General features: G+C 38.9%; 1 protein-coding gene across 2 annotated transcripts in view; it reads left to right on the top strand.

Annotated features, from left to right (window-relative positions):
- The window catches only part of nfatc3 (nuclear factor of activated T-cells, cytoplasmic, calcineurin-dependent 3), a 75,229-nt gene extending 59,560 nt beyond the window's left edge, over positions 1 to 15,669 (top strand). The window contains exons 9-10 of one of the 2 annotated variants that reach the window (XM_015371629.1): positions 884 to 1,960; positions 13,827 to 15,669. In XM_015371629.1, coding sequence (XP_015227115.1) covers positions 884 to 1,960; positions 13,827 to 13,903 — 1,154 coding nt within the window. In that variant the 3' untranslated portion in view covers positions 13,904 to 15,669. The remainder of the gene's footprint in view (positions 1 to 883; positions 1,961 to 13,826) is intronic. The other variant, XM_015371630.1, reaches the window with a different exon arrangement.
- The last annotated feature ends 3,013 nt before the right edge of the window (positions 15,670 to 18,682 follow it).

The following is an 18,682-nucleotide window of genomic DNA, read 5'->3' as shown; positions in this document are numbered from 1 at the left end:
TTAGCCCCACTGAGCCTCTTGTCTGTGGGGGTGAGAAGAGGGCTCAGTCAGTGAACTCGTTTGTTCGTTTCAGTGTGATCTGGGCTGGGGGGCATTCGGCTCCTCATCCCACACATTTCACATTATGGCATCCAGACTGACAACATATGCTCTCTTCTGATTCAGAGCTGGATAAAAATAAAACTTGTGGTCACAAGGCACCAGATCGGGAAATAGGTTACGGATTGGCATAGCAGAGCTCTAAGCTGTCACAGTAAAAAGGAATGGCCCCATTTACAATGAAAATGTCAGCCTGTTTTTTCCAAGGCTGTTTTAATCTGGAATGAGACCTATTTTGCTGTCACATTTTTCAAGAGACTCTCCTCACCTCATTGATGTCATTTGGGTGTACTTTTTAATTTATTACTGAGCTTTTCCACAATAAGACTTCTTCTTTTTAAGCTGACAAATATATTTCCTTATTCTTGCAGCATCTTGGCCCATATGTGCATATATAAGTCTGATACACACAGAATGACTCCCTTATTTACTTGAGAAATAATTCATTTCTACATTTATTAGCTTGTATAATTTAGTAACTGACGTCCATTTACTAATCAATCACATGGATTGAAACCATTTTTTACAGTGATTATGGAATGTTTTGTTTTTGTATTCCCTGGACGGAAACAAGCTCTGCTGTGCACAATAATTATAGATATTAAAAACCTGATATGTTACATTAAACACTCCACACATTCACGTCAAAATATCTCCCTTTGTTCTGCAGCTCACCCAAATTTAATAGAAACTGTCTTCAGTTTAACATCCACTCAGGATAGTGAAAACATGTGATCCAACAGAAAGTAACTGTTTCATCCTTTCTCTTTAACTCCTCTTTTAGTGATGGTGAAACAGGAGCACAGAGATGAGCTGGACCTCACTGCTGTACCTCCCATTTCCATGCCCCTGACACATGCTCCCAGTCTGGTGCACCCTCAGCTTCCTTCTCCTGAACAGGGCCACCCATCGGACAACCTTCTGTCCAGCTCTCTTCACAGCCTGGCCACTGGCTCAGGACCTGGCCTGCTACCTCTGTCGGGCCCCTGTCCCTCCCTGAGCTCCCCGCCTTTCCAGCACCTGCCTCACCTCCAGGGTCACAGTTTGCAGCACCCCCCCACAGACTGCCACATGACGTTCCACCAGAGCTCTGCTCCCGCTCCCCCACGGCCCACTTACCAGCCTTTGCAACACAGCCACAGTCCGAGTCATAATCTGTCCTTTAACGGACAGCCCAGCCTCCCTTCTCAGACCTATGAGAGGATCCCCTTTCAGCAGAGCCCCACGGCAGCATCACATCCAGTAGGCCTTGGAATAGTTTACTCCTCTAGTTGCTCCTCGCCATCTGCTCTCTCCTCCTCACCCACCAATCCTATTGTTGGATCCCCTCAGAACCATCAGCCTATGCTCTCTCCATCATCCCCACACCTCCACACACTTGGAGGCTTTCACTGCTCTCCAAGTCCTAACCAGGTACCGTCTCAGGCAGGGCACCCCCTCGCAGGGCAGCACTCCTCCCAGCTGCAGAGAGGTCTGGGCTACCACCCTGTAAGCCAGAGGTCAGCCTCCTGTCCCACACCTTCCACTGCACCCCAACAGCGAATGATCCCTTCTCCTCACTCTGGACCTTCTTCTCCTCAAATCCACCCGCTGCCCTACCAGTCTCCCACTTCGTCCTCGCCCACTTCAGGTGGCAGTCCTCTGGGGCCCCTGCAGCAGCAACAGCAACATTCAGGGCAGCCTTCGCCACAGGCTATGAGCCCCGTCATGACTAGTCTGTCCCCCTCAGCTGTGGGGCCACTGGGTCATCCTCAGGGGCCGTTTCCCTCAGAAGGGGAGAGGCTAAATATTAAGCAGGAGCCAGAGGACAGGGAGCCCACCTTCCGCTCCATCGGCCTGCAGGATATCACGCTGGATGACGGTAAGATCAAAATGTTCATATAGTATATCTGAAAACAATACACTTATTCTATGAGGACTAAACACATTGAAACACTGATGAGCTGAAGTTTATTATACAAAGGAAGTTTAACTTATGCTAATTTGCAGAACTTATTTATTTAGATAAGTTCTGCATTTAGATTTAATTAATCAGAGTCTCTATATAAACTGGGTTTAACAGATAATGCTTTAAACTTCATCATTTGATATACCGTAATTTTTGGACTATTAGCCGCACCTGAATATAAGCCGCAGAAGCTAAATTGCATGATTTGTACATATACAAGCCGCACCGGACTATAAACCAAAGGTTTTTTATGTTTAATTACCATATGGTTCGTGCACAGAGAGGATTGTCGGGAAAGAGGCAACTGTTTGGGGAAGCTCCTATTCATTATTTCTACCGGTACGTTTGTTTTCCATAATGAGGGTGTCACACAAACTGTCTTGCGCTCGCAATGTCCGTCTTTCTTGCTGTCGTTCTGTCTCGTACCACTCGCGGTAGAAGTTTGCTTCCGGAGGACCTCCGCATTCCCTCGTGCGCGGCTACAGTACTTGTGTGTTGAAGCAAATGTGATGCAACTTGGTGGATGGTAAAATCCATAGATTTAGGTATTACCCTAGTTAGCTGTAAAAGTCCATAGATAAGCCACATTGTTATATAAGCCGCAAGGTTGAAAAATGGGGAAAAAGTCGAGGCTTATAGTCCGAAAATTATGGTAAGTATATTCCTGTCACTGTTCTAAGCATCACCTTATAAGCTTGTGAATTACATGCTTGTTTTGTATGTGTTAAAATGAATGAATGCAAGGTGTTCAGCTCCTGCAGGGGTAGAGACACCCCAAAAAATAATTTCACCGACACTAAAAGCCTCTGTCTAGAGGCTCTATAGATTATCTCAGCTTTTTCCCAACTACCCGTGGTCACCAGTCTTTTACCAGCTGCACTGCCAATGTAACAGACAAACCGATGCCTCTGAAGTCTACCGGTAGCTCTTGAGTGTTGTGCTCCGATGCAGGTTAAGCTTTTTGCTAAAAAGGTCGGAACCAGACCCTCTTCTCTGTCATTGAAAAACACCCCTCTTCCTTAGCTTCCATCCAGTGCTTTAATATAACTTAAGCTAAAGCTCAAAATGTTTTTTATCCTGTAAGCTTTAAATAATACTGTTTACTCTAAACGAATATACTGGACATCTTTTTCTTTTTACAAGCATTGGTTTGGAATAAGTTATTTTAGGCCCCACTATTTGTTACAAACGCGCCTGTTGTGATAACAAATTTTGCTTGAGGATAATTTGTCTCAGAAATGATTGCGATAAACAATACATTGTCACTCGGTGTGAATCCAACTGCAGCTGTTGGCTTTGGAGCCAGTTTCATCTCTGTTTTTCCAAATCTTGGCTATTCTTTTTCTGGCTCTCTACTCCTCAGTCACGAGGCTGTCATGCTACGTTCAGTACGCTAAGGAAACGATAAGGGGAGGGGTGAGTGGAAACCGATGCACCGGAGTAAAACCACTTTTCATCCAGACAAGAAAGAAGAGGAGACACGAGAGGAACATACAAGCATGCAAATTAATTAATTAATTTAATTGATCGTGCATTTATCACAACCATGTGATTATTTGATCTATTGTGAAAGGCCAAGTTACAAGCTATAACCTTTGTTTGAAGCAAGCAACAGCTAAGGGATTAAATCCAGCAGTTTATATGCGATACGCTGCACATATATGAATCTGCTGTGAAACAATACAGATGAGCCGTAGTTAGGATTTCGATGGGCTGAAACCTCGATGTCTGATAAATATGATAACATCTAGTCTGCTGTTGCCGAGCAAAGTTGTGTTCCTTGGTTGATAACTGAGGGGCCTGTCACCTGGTATTGAATATCATAGAGACAAAGAGGACTGATAGCTGTAGTATCAGATTAAATGGCTAATTGTCACATGTTGTATCTCTGGCAGAGATTGGAAGATTAATTGCACTTTGGAGCTTTTTTGGGGTTTTCAGAACCACGGAAGTGGGAGAAGATTGAATTAATCTTTGCTGCTTGAAAAGACTTTTGCTGGAATACTGCAGTAATCGAATCTACTGGATATCGGTGCATGCTTATGTTTATGTGTACATGTTTAGATCCACATTAACGGCTCTAATTAGGGTTTTTAGTTTAAACTGTTGTCTTAAGAGTTGACTCTAAAGTCCATTTGTAGATTTAACAGCTTTATAATTCTTTTTCTAAAAGAAAATATATATTTAGAAAAATAGTTTGAAACACTTACACACTGTGGGGTATTTTTTTAAAAAGGGGTCAACCTAATGCTCAGAAACCTGCTCACAATAGATGACAGGTTAATCCACTGAATTTCTCCCTAGTTTGCCATGTAACCACCACAAACCTCCATGCATTTTTTTTTTTTTTATGACAGACAGCAAAGTAGTGCACAACAGAGAAGAAATAAAATTAATCTTTTTACACATAAAAACCTAAAAATATGTGCATTGATTTGATTTATATTTGATTTGTACAGTTATTGAAGATTTTTAAAAAACCATGTTTAACTTTTTATCCACTTCACCATTTTATGTTGGTTTTATCACATAATAAAGGGTAGAAAAGCCAAACAACTTTTAAAAATGAGAAACATTTCCCAAAACATATACTTGATGTGTTTTCTTACCGGATCCTTTTTGTGCACGGATCAAATTCTTTTATCCAGAAGCGTCTGTCATTAAGCTCATGATACAAATAGATAGAAACTCACCCACTAAACATGGTCCTTCAAGCCTTGAGGCTAGTGTGAAAAAGTCAGTTTACACCGTCTTTGCCAGAAAAATTATGAGAATAGTTTGCAACGTCCAGGATTGTAAGGTCCCCCTTTGAGTCTAGAGCTTTAAATATCTTTCCATGGCCCCCAGCTCCTTTGTCCAGTTTTTTTTATGTAGCAACAGGAAGCTTTAAGCAGTGCTAAGCTTTAGAGGTTGTTGCTTTCTCTCTTTATTAGATCACATCCCTCCAGTTCGGGAGATGTCAACATTTGATGCAAACCTGAAAGGAAAATAATCCTAGCAGGACTAAAATCATATGAGATTACAGAAATTGCTTAATTTTTTAAACTGATTTCAGAAGGAAAAAAACTTTAAATGCTAAAGAAACCACAATCTGAAACTGCTTATTAAGAAACTTCAGTCAATCCCTCAGTCTGATTTTCAGAGAGGATGCTCCTTCAGCCTTAAATACTTTGGAAATGGCTTCTTTAAAAGTTTTTCTTAAATCAAACTCCAAAAAAATTGCAGATTTATGCCGTGGTATGAGACCAAACACTATAGTTGCTTTTGCTTGTACACCTGGAGCAAAAGGCCAAATTAGTTTCATGCATGTTTTGGTAAGTTTTTCAGGTGTGTTGAAAAAGGGATTCATGCTAACGCTGCAGGAGAGTGACTCTCGAGGACCGACGTCGCCTACCCCTGGTGTAGAAGGCGCTCTGGTTAGCAAGCAGATGGCTCGTGTGACGCACACCAAACGCATGCTTGGGATGTGTGTGTGTGTTTCTGTATGAGAACAAAAAGACAACGCGTTGTATTTGTGTCTGTTGATTTGATGTTTTAGAGGTGTGAGTGTGTGTGTGGAGGGTGTGTGCGTGTGTGGTCTCAGAGCACCCAGGAGGTGAGAAGACAGACCGATAGACAGATGGATAGACAAGTTCCTAATCCAGCTCCGCTGCAGGGTCCACTCCACTGAGAGCATCAGTTGGAAATGCATTTGGCAGCTAAAATTTAAGAACATTTTTACTGTCTGCTGGTTATGAATTAAAGAGGTGAGTCTAGATTACATTAACAAAGTGGAGAACTTTCAGTTTATATCAGCATTGAACGTATGGAGGACAGTGAGTCTGAAACTTCTCAACTCATTTATCTTTATTTTAGTGATGGACTAAAACAAGAACTGTGTCTACATGAATAAAAAGCTTAAAATAAAAGTTTTTAAAGACTATATGGTATATGTTATGGGACTGCTAGCATATATATGCTGTGAACGATAGCTACCGATCTCCAAACTTCATCTACCCTCAGATTATTCAAAGAACAGTGTGTAAAGTATAGGTTACATGGTGGACCAGCTGCATCCTCAAGAGGAATTCAAATCCTCAGATGATGTAAAGTACTGCTGTTGTGGAGACATGTTCTCTGGAGTGAATAATCATGCCTTTCTATCGAGCTATCAAGTTAAAGTGAAAGAATGTGAACGGCCTGCAGAGTTCTGGCTTTAACACCATAAAAGCCCTTTAAACTTCATTGGAGCAGAGACTACAGGTATGGCCTTGTTGTCCTGCAACAGTGTCTGACCTCAGCCATGCCCTTCTGGATGAATTATCAAAAATGCCTTTAAATATAGAAGTTTTCTGGAAAGGCTTTCCACAAGGGGTGAAGCTGTTATAAACGCAAAGGGTTGAACCACATCATTCAACCTCTATGGATTAAGAATCGGATTCTGCAGAATGTGTATAAAGACAGGAGACCCAATACTTACTGCAGTGTTGTTTATAACCATTTGAACTTTCAAGGGTTACGTTTGTGATTTAGCTGCACAAACTCTAGGTATCCAATAGATCTTACAGAGAGATTTACTGAAACATATTAGCATAATTTTTTCCCAAACTTGAAACATTTTTAAAATTACAAGTTTGGCTCCTGTGAACCGACTAGAATGAAATTATGGCAGTTTTAAAACAGTTCAGCATGTGTCATTGCCAACCAACAGCAAAGGTTGATCACTCTTTTTTAAACCTCTTTACAATGAAGGGAACCTCCACCAGCTGATGATAAAACAGTTTGCATCACATGCATCACATGCTTATTACACTGCATGTTCTCCCTACTGCTGCTAACTTCTGTTTTCATCTTTCTTTATAGAAATTGAATACAAGAACCCCACATAATCTCACTGGAAATATAGATCAAGTAATCCTAAAACTTTAGAAATGGCAAGCTAAAATTTTCAATCTGAAAAGTATTTCATTTTAATATAAAACTTGTGAACTGAATAAAATTAAAGCATTGTTGCTCTGCAGCTTCGTGCTGCAGGAATGACAAAATAGTAAATATTACTGCATTGGGTCGAGATATTCAGCAGTCATGTCTTGCAAAGTTTACTTAGTGATGAAAAGAAATAAGGTTATGATCCAATGTTAAATAGATTTTGACTTTTTTAAGTTTTTAAGTATTGAGAGTTCTGCAACATATGGAGATTTTTGTATTTATTTTTTAAATAATCCCCCCATCTGCTTATTTCCCTTAAACAAAAATATGATGTATAATTTCTGTAAAAGGAGTTATTTCCCCAAAGTGTAATAAAAACAAAATTTGAATTCCTCACTTCTTTTACATAATCAAAACTTCAGTTTTGATTGTGTATAAGAAGAAGGTATTCAATTTTTTTTTTCCCACAATCGATAAAATAAAACTAAAACTGTTTATTATAAGAGGAACTGGAAAACAAAACCTAGTTTTACATCAATATAAACAGTTTTATATGTGTGGTGTGTTAGAAACAAAGAAAGAGATAAAAAAAAATTGTTATTAACCTGCTGAAGTAAATATGTCTGTGAAGCCATATGTGAGTCGGAGGCTTTGTGCAGCCATTAATCAGCTAGAACAGAAATAACATCAAGATCCTTATTCAATGACTGCAACTGTGGAAGGAAAAAATGTTTCCATAAAGTGCCGCTGCTGCTCTTTAAAAACAATGGCAAAAATGGCTTCTATTCTGTTTTTTTTTGTTTTTTTACAAAGTGGAAAATGACTTTTAGTCTCATGTTTCCACACTATTTCTGGTCAGACAGAGCGTATTGCTGAGGTTTTGGCAAAGTCTAAAAGGTTTGTGCAGCCAACAGTTTTTTTTTTGTCTTTTTAGGCAGGGAAAGCCTGGAGCTCCCTCTTACTGAAAAAGTACTGTATTTTAGATTTGCACACATTGTTTATTATAAAAAAAAGGTCAAAAATAATAATCAGCAACTGTTTGGCTTGTTGGCCTTTTGCTGTTTTTTATCGGATTGATTTCTGCTATTTAGTACTTATGTATGAGTTCCTTCTGTTTTAGCAATGCTTAACTGAGGACGCAGAGCCGTTAAATGGATTTCCATTTTAGAAATGAAGAGCTGTTGTGCATAAAAGGGAGCTATACTATGAAACCTATGGCTATTTTTTTTTCTGGTTTCCAAAACGAATTAAGTTGCTATCTCACCATCTCCACCTACTGCTTTTGATTTAATGACAAGTAATTGCTTTTCAAACCTCACAAGCTTTTTTATGTGACACTCCCTCTGTATGTATTATTACCATTTGTTTTGCTGATCTCATTAAGTTAATGTTTCGGGCTCCAGGCTTCCTTCTTAACTGTGGCCCCTGTAGTGATCTGCAGGGTGGAACAAGTGCAGTGTCCCAGATCAAAGGCTGGGATTCCTGCGAATCGCTTACCGTCACTTTAAATTGGAACTCCACAAATGATTCAGAGATGAGTGACTTTAAGAAACTGACTCTATGATGAGCCTCTCTGCTGTACTCTGCATCCTCACCCACTCAGAGTCTCAGTGCTCATTGAATTCAAAGGAAATAAAAAAAATGGATGACAGAGAAGCAGAATCTGAATTAAAGGATGAAAGGAATCTGTTAGATTACAGAATAAAGTTAAATTTACTGGTCAGACTTGTTTTTTTTTTTTTTTTATTCGATTTTTGAGAAGTCTGCATGTTATTACAGAAGCTGCAAGTGTAAAATGTTTGCTTTGATATTCCCTCTTGCAGGCAAATCCGACCTTGCTTCTCTCTTTTCCCTCTGTTAAAAAGTTCTCGATTGTGGCAGACTGTCTTCGTTTTCTGGAGTCAAAATCAGTCAGTCTTCATGTTATTTGCTTAAGGGGCTTTGCCAGAGTGATGTTATTGTGCCTGGGTGAGGGAACTTTTTTCAGTGTGTCATAGAGGTTTATGGTAATTGCTCATTTTCCATTTTAGAAGTAGACGTGCTTATTTTACTGGATGTCCGAATGTCTTTTTTACTTCTGTTTTGCATTAGAGGGATCTCTTCTATGAGCCCCTTGAGATGTGCTCTTTAGAAATAAGGGGTGAAATTACTCGTTTACGGTGGTCTCCTTCTAGATGTGAAAACTTGGTTTGGGAAACACTTTCACCTTGGCCTGATTATAATACATATGTATTACCCAAAATGTCAGCCATGCTGCTTAATAATGGTTTATTCCTCCCTGACTGTAAGACCTCAAAGTGCTAAAACGCAGCACATATTTTCTAATGCCATTTTTGTCACTGATAAAAAAAAGTAAAAATGGTTGTCAATAAGAATCCAAATATACTTTATTTTTTTAACAATCTTAAATTTATTTATATCCAATGAGTGAATCAGTATAAATACCTTTATCTGCATTACAATTGGGTTATGGCACCAGATCTGCACATTTGGAGGCTTTGTTGTTTTTCTTTTTTTTTTTCTCCTCTTTTTATAAAATCAAAATAGATTCTCAGGCTTTAGCCATTTTAACATGATCAGAGCACCACCACAGCATGGTGCTTTCATTTTGAGGAGGTTTCATTCACTTTGTCGGTATCTTTCACATGTAGAGTTTTCCCTTTGATCTATAAAGTTAAATGATGACGTTAATCTGGCCGAGCAGCTTCAGCAAATAACATGAAGACTGTGGAAATCTTTTAACCACTTATAAGATTTATTTACAGAGCACTGATTAAAATAACAGAGCGCTTCCCAAACAGCACATAAGCCATATTTTTAAAACATAAAAAATTTAATATATAGTTGACTAGAAACAATAGAATAGAAAATATTTAATAAAATAACATTTAAATACAAATGTCCTCCATACGGCTCTGATTTGTGCAATCCACAACAAATGCTCACATCCTCCCACCTGATCTTTGCAGCTCCTCCAGAGTAACTATGAGCCTCTGGGCTGCTTCTCACATGAATGTCTCATTTCTGTCTCTTTATGTGTGGAAGAACATTTCTTTTCAGGGTTGTAGTTCTGTCATACTCTTTTTATTTTCAGACGATGGATTAAACAGTGCTTCATCAGAGCTTAGGATCATATTTTATGACTTTTTTCACAGCTTTCCCGGACTGTCTGCTGTTTTCCCTAGTCTTTATGATGCTCTAACCTCTGAGAGCTTGTTCTTTGATGTTCTGTGAAAATAACATAGCAAGGACCAAAAACAAGGCAACTGGATTTTATACTGATAATTACTTTGCCTTAGCTTTAAATAAAATTTAAATAGAGATCTTTAGTTCTCGCTGGATGGAGGAACCTGCTGAAAGCCGCCTAGCATATGTAGTAGTAGTGATAGTAGTCATCGGCTGACTATAGATGTATATTTTGTCTAGGGAGCCCCCCTTCCAGTCATCTGCAGAGGATCTCCCTCCGGCTGAGACATTCTGAGCCACAGTTACTACGACAGGCAGCGCTGAATCACTGGTTTTCTGTTGCACCGTCATGAACAATACCAGTAAACCTGAGAAATCGCTATCAGCTTATGAAACCATTGTCAAGCTATGCTCGACTCAAAGCTCTCTTTCACTTCTGGATTCCTGATGTGTGGAGCCCCACCTTAAATTGAGGTGCAGAAATATCAGCCATAGTGACCAAGAAAAAGAAATATTGGTTTTTTATTGATTTATTGATTTTGTTTTTGATGACCTGATGCTATTAGTTTATTTTGAGATAAATAGTTTGTGTTTAACGTGATCGACTGGTGACAATCAAGAGGGGAAATTACGATAGTGCATGAGATAAACATCCAGAAAGGCAGGCAGCTTTCCATTTTCTGTTGTCACACCAAAAGGAAAACTCACCTCCAATCTAACAGCCTTAAATGAGATCATCCAAATTTGCATTTAGAGCAGTAGAAACAATCTCTGTAGTGGAAGGTAAGCAGAAAAAAAAAAAAAAAACGTTTCTGACAAACCATGTGCAGTAACTCGTCCCGGCTCTTCGTTTTATGAGAAAAGCCACTGAATCAAATTGAGAGGAGTTACCCTGAAGTCACAGTTGATCGAGTCAGTGCCTTTCAGTTCATTTAGTGCTGATGGGCCTGAGTTCACCTCCTCTGAGCGATTCGTCAGGCCACGGGTTAATGTTTGCCTGTGCAACAATCTGATCAGTTTGTTTTCAGCGGAAAGTGATATGTATTTGCAGACGCCCACTTAATGTCGGTCTGCCAGACTTCGCTCGATGTCGCTCATATTCCTGTGGTATTTCAGCATTTCTACTTTTATGACCTCTAGACACAAAATTTACCATTTAGCACCTCAAATAGGCAGAATACCTCTAAAGGGTCCTTGATTACAAAGACTCTGATTGGTCCAGTAACTCACTGCATCTATGACATCCCAATATTCAAGTTTTCTGTTTTCTCTGATCTCTGTTTGGTTGAAATTCCCTTTAAATAGGTAATATTGAGCAGCAGCTACTGTGTAAAGTGCAGCAAACAGAGAGGAACCTAGTTAAAAGAAGCGCACTTCTCAATTTTTACAGATACAGCCGCCCTTTTGCTCGGCCTCTCTTGTAACAGCTGTAAGATTTAGTTTATTTTGAGCCCAGCTGCACCAGTCGCCTTTTAAAAGGTCACGGCCTTTAAAGGAGATGTTCGCTCCTCCATCACAGTTTTATTCTAACTCAGGGAATGGTGTGACAAATTGGCAAAAGTGGCGTAGATTATACCCAAGTGTTAGGCTGCATATGCAAAGGTAAATGTTTGCTTTGATAGTCGCACGGTAGTCTCATAAGTGCGTGGTGGTTCTGCGAGTGTGACGGTGTGTGTGTGTGAACATGGTTGACATGGGAAAGGAAGAGCCTCCCACGCTAACAGGATGATGTGAGTGATGGTGGCCAGACACAAAAGCAAAGCACCAAGAAACATAAATAATGCACACTGAGGTGCTAAATGACAAGAGCTGGATGCTTTAGCAGAGCCTGTAAGAAGCAGAGACAGAGAGCCTTTTAGTTTAATCTGTGGAAATATGTTTTAAAAAATGGCGCTTATAGTGGCTCATAGCTATTCCGCTTATTTAAATATGTTTCTCTTTCTGAAACACACTTGGCTGCTTGCTCATCATTAACTGAGTCACTCCCTGCTTACTTTTCGTTCCTTTACTACGCTACAGTTAGAGCTTTGTTTCTAATAAGCAAAGGAATGTCTTATTTTTACATTACAGTGGAGATTTACAGCTGCGTGTTACCTGCCATGTCTAAACAAGTCTGCCTGCAAACTGGGCCAGAGGTCTCTACTGCACCCTCTCCAAACCAGTTCGCCCTCTCATTTTTTTTTTAAGGCTGCTTTAACCCTAACCTTTTATCGTCACACTTAAGTTTGTTTGGGAAACCACATGAAGAAGTCAGAGCATGAAAAACTGAACGATTCCATGCTGTCAGAGTGAAAACGGGACACGTTTGCTATCAATTTCAACCAAATGGGATTCTTCTGTCTCTCAATCCTCATGTCTTCCTTCCCACATCAAAGTATTTGATATACTTCAAAACTATAGGTTGCTTTTTTTTATTTTATTTTGTGCTTTTTCTCTGTTTAATTGCTCCCTGCTTTTTTTCTTCTTCTTGTGGTTCCACTGTATGCACCAAATGGAGGCAGCAGATGGAAAACAATCACACATGCCGACTAAAAAGCCAGACAGAGAAGGACTTATTTGTTTTTTCGTTTTTTAAATCACACACTGCCTGACTTTGGGGGTAATTAACCTCGCTGTGCCTGAGTGCTTCTCTCACATTAACAACATGTTGTTTTACCAATGAGTAGGTTTCACACGGCTCTTCAGCCATGCTTACAAACCCCATGAAGGGGTCTGAGGAAGTGTACCGAACCGCCGTTAATGAAGTAATGAGCAGGCCTGCTGCTCCTGCTGCTCTTTAAAGGAGCCACTGGAACGGCTTATCTGACTGAACTCCTGGACTCAAACAAGTATAATGGCTGGCTGGCAGAGCCAGGGAGTGGAATAGTTTCTCTCATATGTAAGGTCGACCATGATTATATCTCACATTGGGGCAAATGACTTTGCAACCCCTTGGTTTGCCAAAGTGTTGCAGTTTTTTTCCATTTAAAAGTATTAAGAAGCAATAGTAGTGTTCTCTAAAAGATGCCGCTGTGGAACTATGCTGCCCTCTGCTGGAGAGAAACAAATATAACCCAAGGTTAGTTTTATATAGATGGAAAAGTGCAGGAAAAAAATGTCAGAATTGAATCGCAATCAATAAAAAACAGTGAAATCCATCAGACAACCTTTAAAATAATTCATTGCAATCACAAAGAGCGTCCTTACTGAAGCGTTTGGCAGCATATCGCATATGAAATGCCATGCTTATAGACAAGTGCGTGCATGTAACATGTTTGGCTTGTTTGGTTAACGTTCGCTGCCCTTAAATTCTCAAATTGGATCTATATTTTTAGCAGCTAAGATGCTAAAGCTTTAAAAGCTTTGGCGTGGGCGAAAAACAGAAAGAGAGTCAAGAAAAGTTATCAGTCACTGTTATTTTCAACCACAGTATCACATGTTCTCTCTAATCTCTAGACATCACGTTATATACGAAAAGGATGCTTTTAAGCATATTTTTGGCAGGTAAACAAAGATAAATGTTATAGCTTAGTTTATTGATTGATTTTGTTTTGTGAGGAACTTGCAGGAGTTTGAGTTTTGCTGTCACACCATACATCTCCGTCCCAATAATGGATACTGTCACAGCATCTTTAAAGGGTTTTTAGGATGCTTTAGAGCACTTTTAAATTGTCTCCCTCTTTCTGCTCTTGTTTTCTTTCCGCAGTAAACGAGATCATCGGCAGAGACATGTCCCAGTCGCCCAGTGCTCACGGCCCTCCATCGTCACACAACCATTCGTAGCTCAGACCATCACACAGCATCTCTGGGCTTCATTCAGCATCACCTTCAGCTCTTAAACTCCAAGGGATACAGCAAAACTCCCAAGGCTGGCCAAGGTGGCCACCCTGTTGAAAGATGCTTAAAAACCGTGGTTTGAACGCAGAGCTGACTTCATGTCAACCTTATATCCCTGAGATCTCAGATGGAAAAAAACACCCAAATGCAGAAACATCATCAGGACAGAGCCGCTGCCTGTTTTTGCGCTGCTGCCTGTTAGCTTGTGTCAGACGCTGTCCTGCCTATCAGCTCCAACTCCAGAGCTTCTAACGTTTTAGACCCTCGACCAGCATCCACCCAAGACTTAAAGATGCAGCTAGCAGCTTTGTTGCCGGTATCCAGGGCTGTTTTTACTACTTCTTTATCTGAGCACTTAACGTCTATTAAAGAGAAAAAAAGTGACTAGCTTTGCCATTCAGTAACTAATGCAAATCTTTACTTTTTTTTTTTTATTCTTAGTATGAGAATATCTTGTTTTTGCCTAAAAGTTAAAAGTGGTCAGGTGTGGGAGTTCAGCAGCTAGTTTTTATTCTGCAAAATGCAACATTCCACAGACCTGCAGCTGTGTAGTCCTCTGTACATTAACGCAGCCCATATTACTCCATTAGAGCTCTCCGTTTTTCCTTTGAACAAATGCCTTATTAAAGTTTAGCAGCTCTGAACAGTAGCAGAAGCTTTTTGTTTTGTTCTCACAGACTCAAGAGTGCATCGTTTTTTTTTTAACAATGATTTTTGATTTCACCACAAAGTTATTTAGTTTGGGTTTTATTTGAAAACTCCTAGAGGTGTGTTTCTTATGTTGGTCCTCGGAGATAGAGCTCTCTGCTACTAACACCTATTTATGCCCCCCCCCCCCAAAAAAATGTGCCTTTGATTTCCTGACACACACCATGCTTTCATATGACAGCCTGCTCAGGCCTTGATGGAAAAATGTTCTGAGAAATATTGTGAAAGTATTTTATACATAAAGATGTCTGTATATTGTATTTATGTAGCGTCCTCATTTGTAAAGAACAATTTAAAATCCTAGAATCCAGAGAGCAAAATCTGGACGTTTGGGGTCTTCCTTACAATTCTGCTTTGCAACAATCAATGTTTGCTCTTCACAATCAAATGGTTCTTTTACATACAAGCATGGAAGAAAAAAAAAAAATGACTAGACCATCCTTGTCCTTTTTCCAAAGGTTTGAACATGACAACAAAGAAAGGGTTGTCTAATGATTTTTTCCCCCCCATTATTGTAGTTTCCAAAATGACTTTTATGCACGAGGATTTGCTCCTATTTTCCCCCCAGCTAGAGCAATTAAGCGGTGCCTGTATGGCAGCAATAAGTCATACTCCAGGAAAAACGTGTTCAGAGATGGACGACGCAGACAGAACCATCTGGATGCTGGTTTGATGATTTCCACTGATTTTTATGTTTGCCTTAAGATGGATGGTGATTTGAAGCCAGTTTTCAGGTGAAAATGATTCTGCTATGCATTTATATTCTGCTTAATGCCTTTTAAAATAATAAAAAAGACAGAAAAAAATGACCTTGATGCCTCTAGACGTATATTGTAGACTTGTAGATGCTTGAAAGGAGGATACAGTGTAAGCATCTCGACTCAGTTGTGCGTAGAGGATGGAAGGTAGCTGTTTGAACCAAATTTCTTGTACATAGGAGAACTTTCCAACCACAGAAGCACACATTTAGGCTATGCAAGGGATAACATGACGTCAAATATTAGGCTCTGTAACAATAGCTTTTATTTTTCAAAGAGAGAAGCATAAACTCCCAAAATAGGAGAATATCATCAAGTCATGTGAACTGTTAGGATGCCTTAACTCCTGTTTTTAAACCAGTTGGTGTGAATGCTGTTCTGAGTTTATCCCTTTCTTCCCCAAATCGACTGAACCTGGTCAATAACAGGTATACATTTCAGGTTCACAGGTTGGACGAGAAAACTGAGGGATGTTTTTTTTTCTTTGAAAGTCAATTCTGCAGCTTAAGAGACTTGAAGCCCCAGCATGAAAAAATAAAGAATAAAACCAGCATTGACAATAAACTCTGAACACTGGCTACTGTTCCTTTCTGTGGCAACCAAAGATCAAACAACTTGTTCCTATTTTAGATGATAGTGAGGCTGCAAAGACTGTACAACTCTATTTTTGATACGTTCAGATAAAATGGATGTCATTCCTAAGAGGTTAAAGACATAAATAGGTGTCTCTTGAAACTAATTTTATATATATATATATATATATATATATATATATATATATATATATATATATACATACATATATATATAAACACTTTGTAAGATAAAAGGGAAATACAGGTTTAGCTGATGTTTACCAAGCCTCGTATTGTCATTTCTTGTATATTTTGTATGTTAAATGTTTTGTAATTTTTAAGACTGCAGTGCTTTTTTCTGAAATTATTCAAAGGGAATGGATGATACCTTGCATCATACTGTAGGCTCTAATGTAGTGTATCTCAATAAAACAAAAAAAAACTCACTTATGGGTCTGTGTTAACTATTTTTCCCTAAAAGCTGTTTTTTTTTCTTTCATTTCTTCTGGTTTAACACATAATTTCTCAACCTAAATGGAAAAGGAATCAGGAATCTTAATGACTGCTTGCCTTAATCAGTCGGCACATTTTTCTGTCCATAAAACCCACAACTTTCACTGAAAGAACTTGAAACTTACTAAAGTAATATTCTAATTACTTCAAATCAACTAATGGTGACTGCTTTTTAATTCTTAACCAATAATAACAATAAAGAACAAAGGAAACTGGTCCATACAAACCGTATTCTAGCACAGACTAAAACTGAGAATGTCCCTCTGAACATTTTGATATTATCTAACAAAACAAGACTGATTTTAATACAGACATCTTATTATTAGTACCTTTATTATCATGGGCACAACTGGCAACTTAACAAATATCCAGCAAAGGTTCACCTTGTCTTCCCACAAGCAGGATAGGCCACATAATGAATACTAAAGGAGCTGGCTGTTTGCAGAGTGCTGTATTCGAACATATGAGAAAGTTTAGTGGAGGAAAAACATTCAGGTAAAGGTGCATAAAGCAACAAAGACTCTACTGCCTTAAAATCATTTAGAATCAAAGCATATTCAAGAGTTTGGGGGGGTTACTTAAGACTTTACCTCAAAGGACACCACACCATGATGTACCATGAGCTACATCTGCAGCATAGCTTTTGTTTTAAAGAAGACAAAACAAGCACTGATCAGGAGGGAAGGATATTAGAACCCACTTTCATATTTCTGGTGCTTCACCACAGATCTTACCTCAGCAATAGGGCATAGAAAGTCTCAGTTGCTTCTCAATAGTCTAAAATCTTTTTAGATCTCAGACGAAGTCCAATTTTACATCTGATTTTGAATTTATGGTCCTACAGCACAAATCCTACAGTTTGGTGCGGTTCCTTCTCAAATTCAGGTAACAGTGCCTGCTAACAGGAAGGGCTGGATTGCTCTGTGCTTCCTTCTGCTGATAAGCTGTTTAAAAGTGTTAATATGACGTTATTAGCAGGACCTGCTTGCATCAAAAGTACTGATATCTAGTGGCAGTTCCAGACCAAATTCAGAGAGGGGTCCTGGATTATTTTAATAGCTCACAACAAACAAAACAGGATAGTCCTACAATGAATCTACCAGGGTGGAGCACGAGTATTTTTTAATGTAGGTACAGAACATGAGAATAACAAACAGATCATGTTTTAAAAATTTATTTAGTATTACACTGCAAAAAAAAAGTAAACCTTAAAATAAGTGCATTTGCCATTAAATAAAGCAGGTAAATAAGATGATCTTCCAGAGGCATAGGTATTTCTGCCCTCTAAATAAATTAAATATTGTGCACTTCAATTAGGATGATTTTTTTTTCCTCATTTAAGATATAAATCATCTTATTCCATATGCAAATTGTCTCACCTACTTAAATAAAGGGAAATGTATTACACAGCAAAAACTGTAAAAATATTTACATTTTTGCTGTGTTTTCAGTACAGGGGCCCCATTCTAGAACGGCCCATTAAACAGGGCAATGATTAATAGTATGATATATTAAACATCTCTTGAGCTGTAGGAAACGGTGATACTTTTTTTCTTAAGTTCAAACAGCTTTCATTTTCACATCATTGTTTATCACAAAGGTTAAATTAAAATTGGTCCAGGCGACTAAGGTTGCTGTAGGTTTTAACAACTATCCCTTGAAAAAAAAAAAAAATAACCTGTTCCATTTTTAAAAATAAAAATAGATGTCTTATTCAGTACTAAAGGTGTAAATACACCAGAAAGCAAACACCAAAATAGTGTATGTAAAAGATATTTTTAGATTGAGCAAACCATGATGACACACAATTGCATCCCTTAACACGCCCATATTTAACCATAGGTGAGATATGCAAAGCACTGTATAAATGCAATTTTATATTTAAAAATAAATCTGCTGGTCAAAGTTGTTTTATGGTAGACTTTGGTAGACAATGGAAACCACGGGGGAGAAAGAGGGAAAACAACACAGTTTAAACAAGGCTGAAATAGATGTGGAATGTGGAAACTTCTACAACCTAAAGCCCATAGAGCAGGGGTCACCAACATGGGGCCCTGAAGGACAACAAGGGGTGCCTTTAGAGTCTTCTGAAAATAGAACAACTCAGATACGTTTGAAATTTGTTTGTATTCTGTTGCTCTTCTTTTTTTAAATCAGTTATAGAACATTTC

The sequence above is a fragment of the Cyprinodon variegatus genome, unplaced genomic scaffold (assembly GCF_000732505.1).
Source record: "Cyprinodon variegatus isolate N-32 unplaced genomic scaffold, C_variegatus-1.0 Scaffold61, whole genome shotgun sequence".
In the NCBI taxonomy this organism is placed as follows: domain Eukaryota; kingdom Metazoa; phylum Chordata; class Actinopteri; order Cyprinodontiformes; family Cyprinodontidae; genus Cyprinodon; species Cyprinodon variegatus.
Note: the sequence above shows the minus strand (reverse complement) of the source record. Positions and strands in the feature narration are given on the sequence as shown.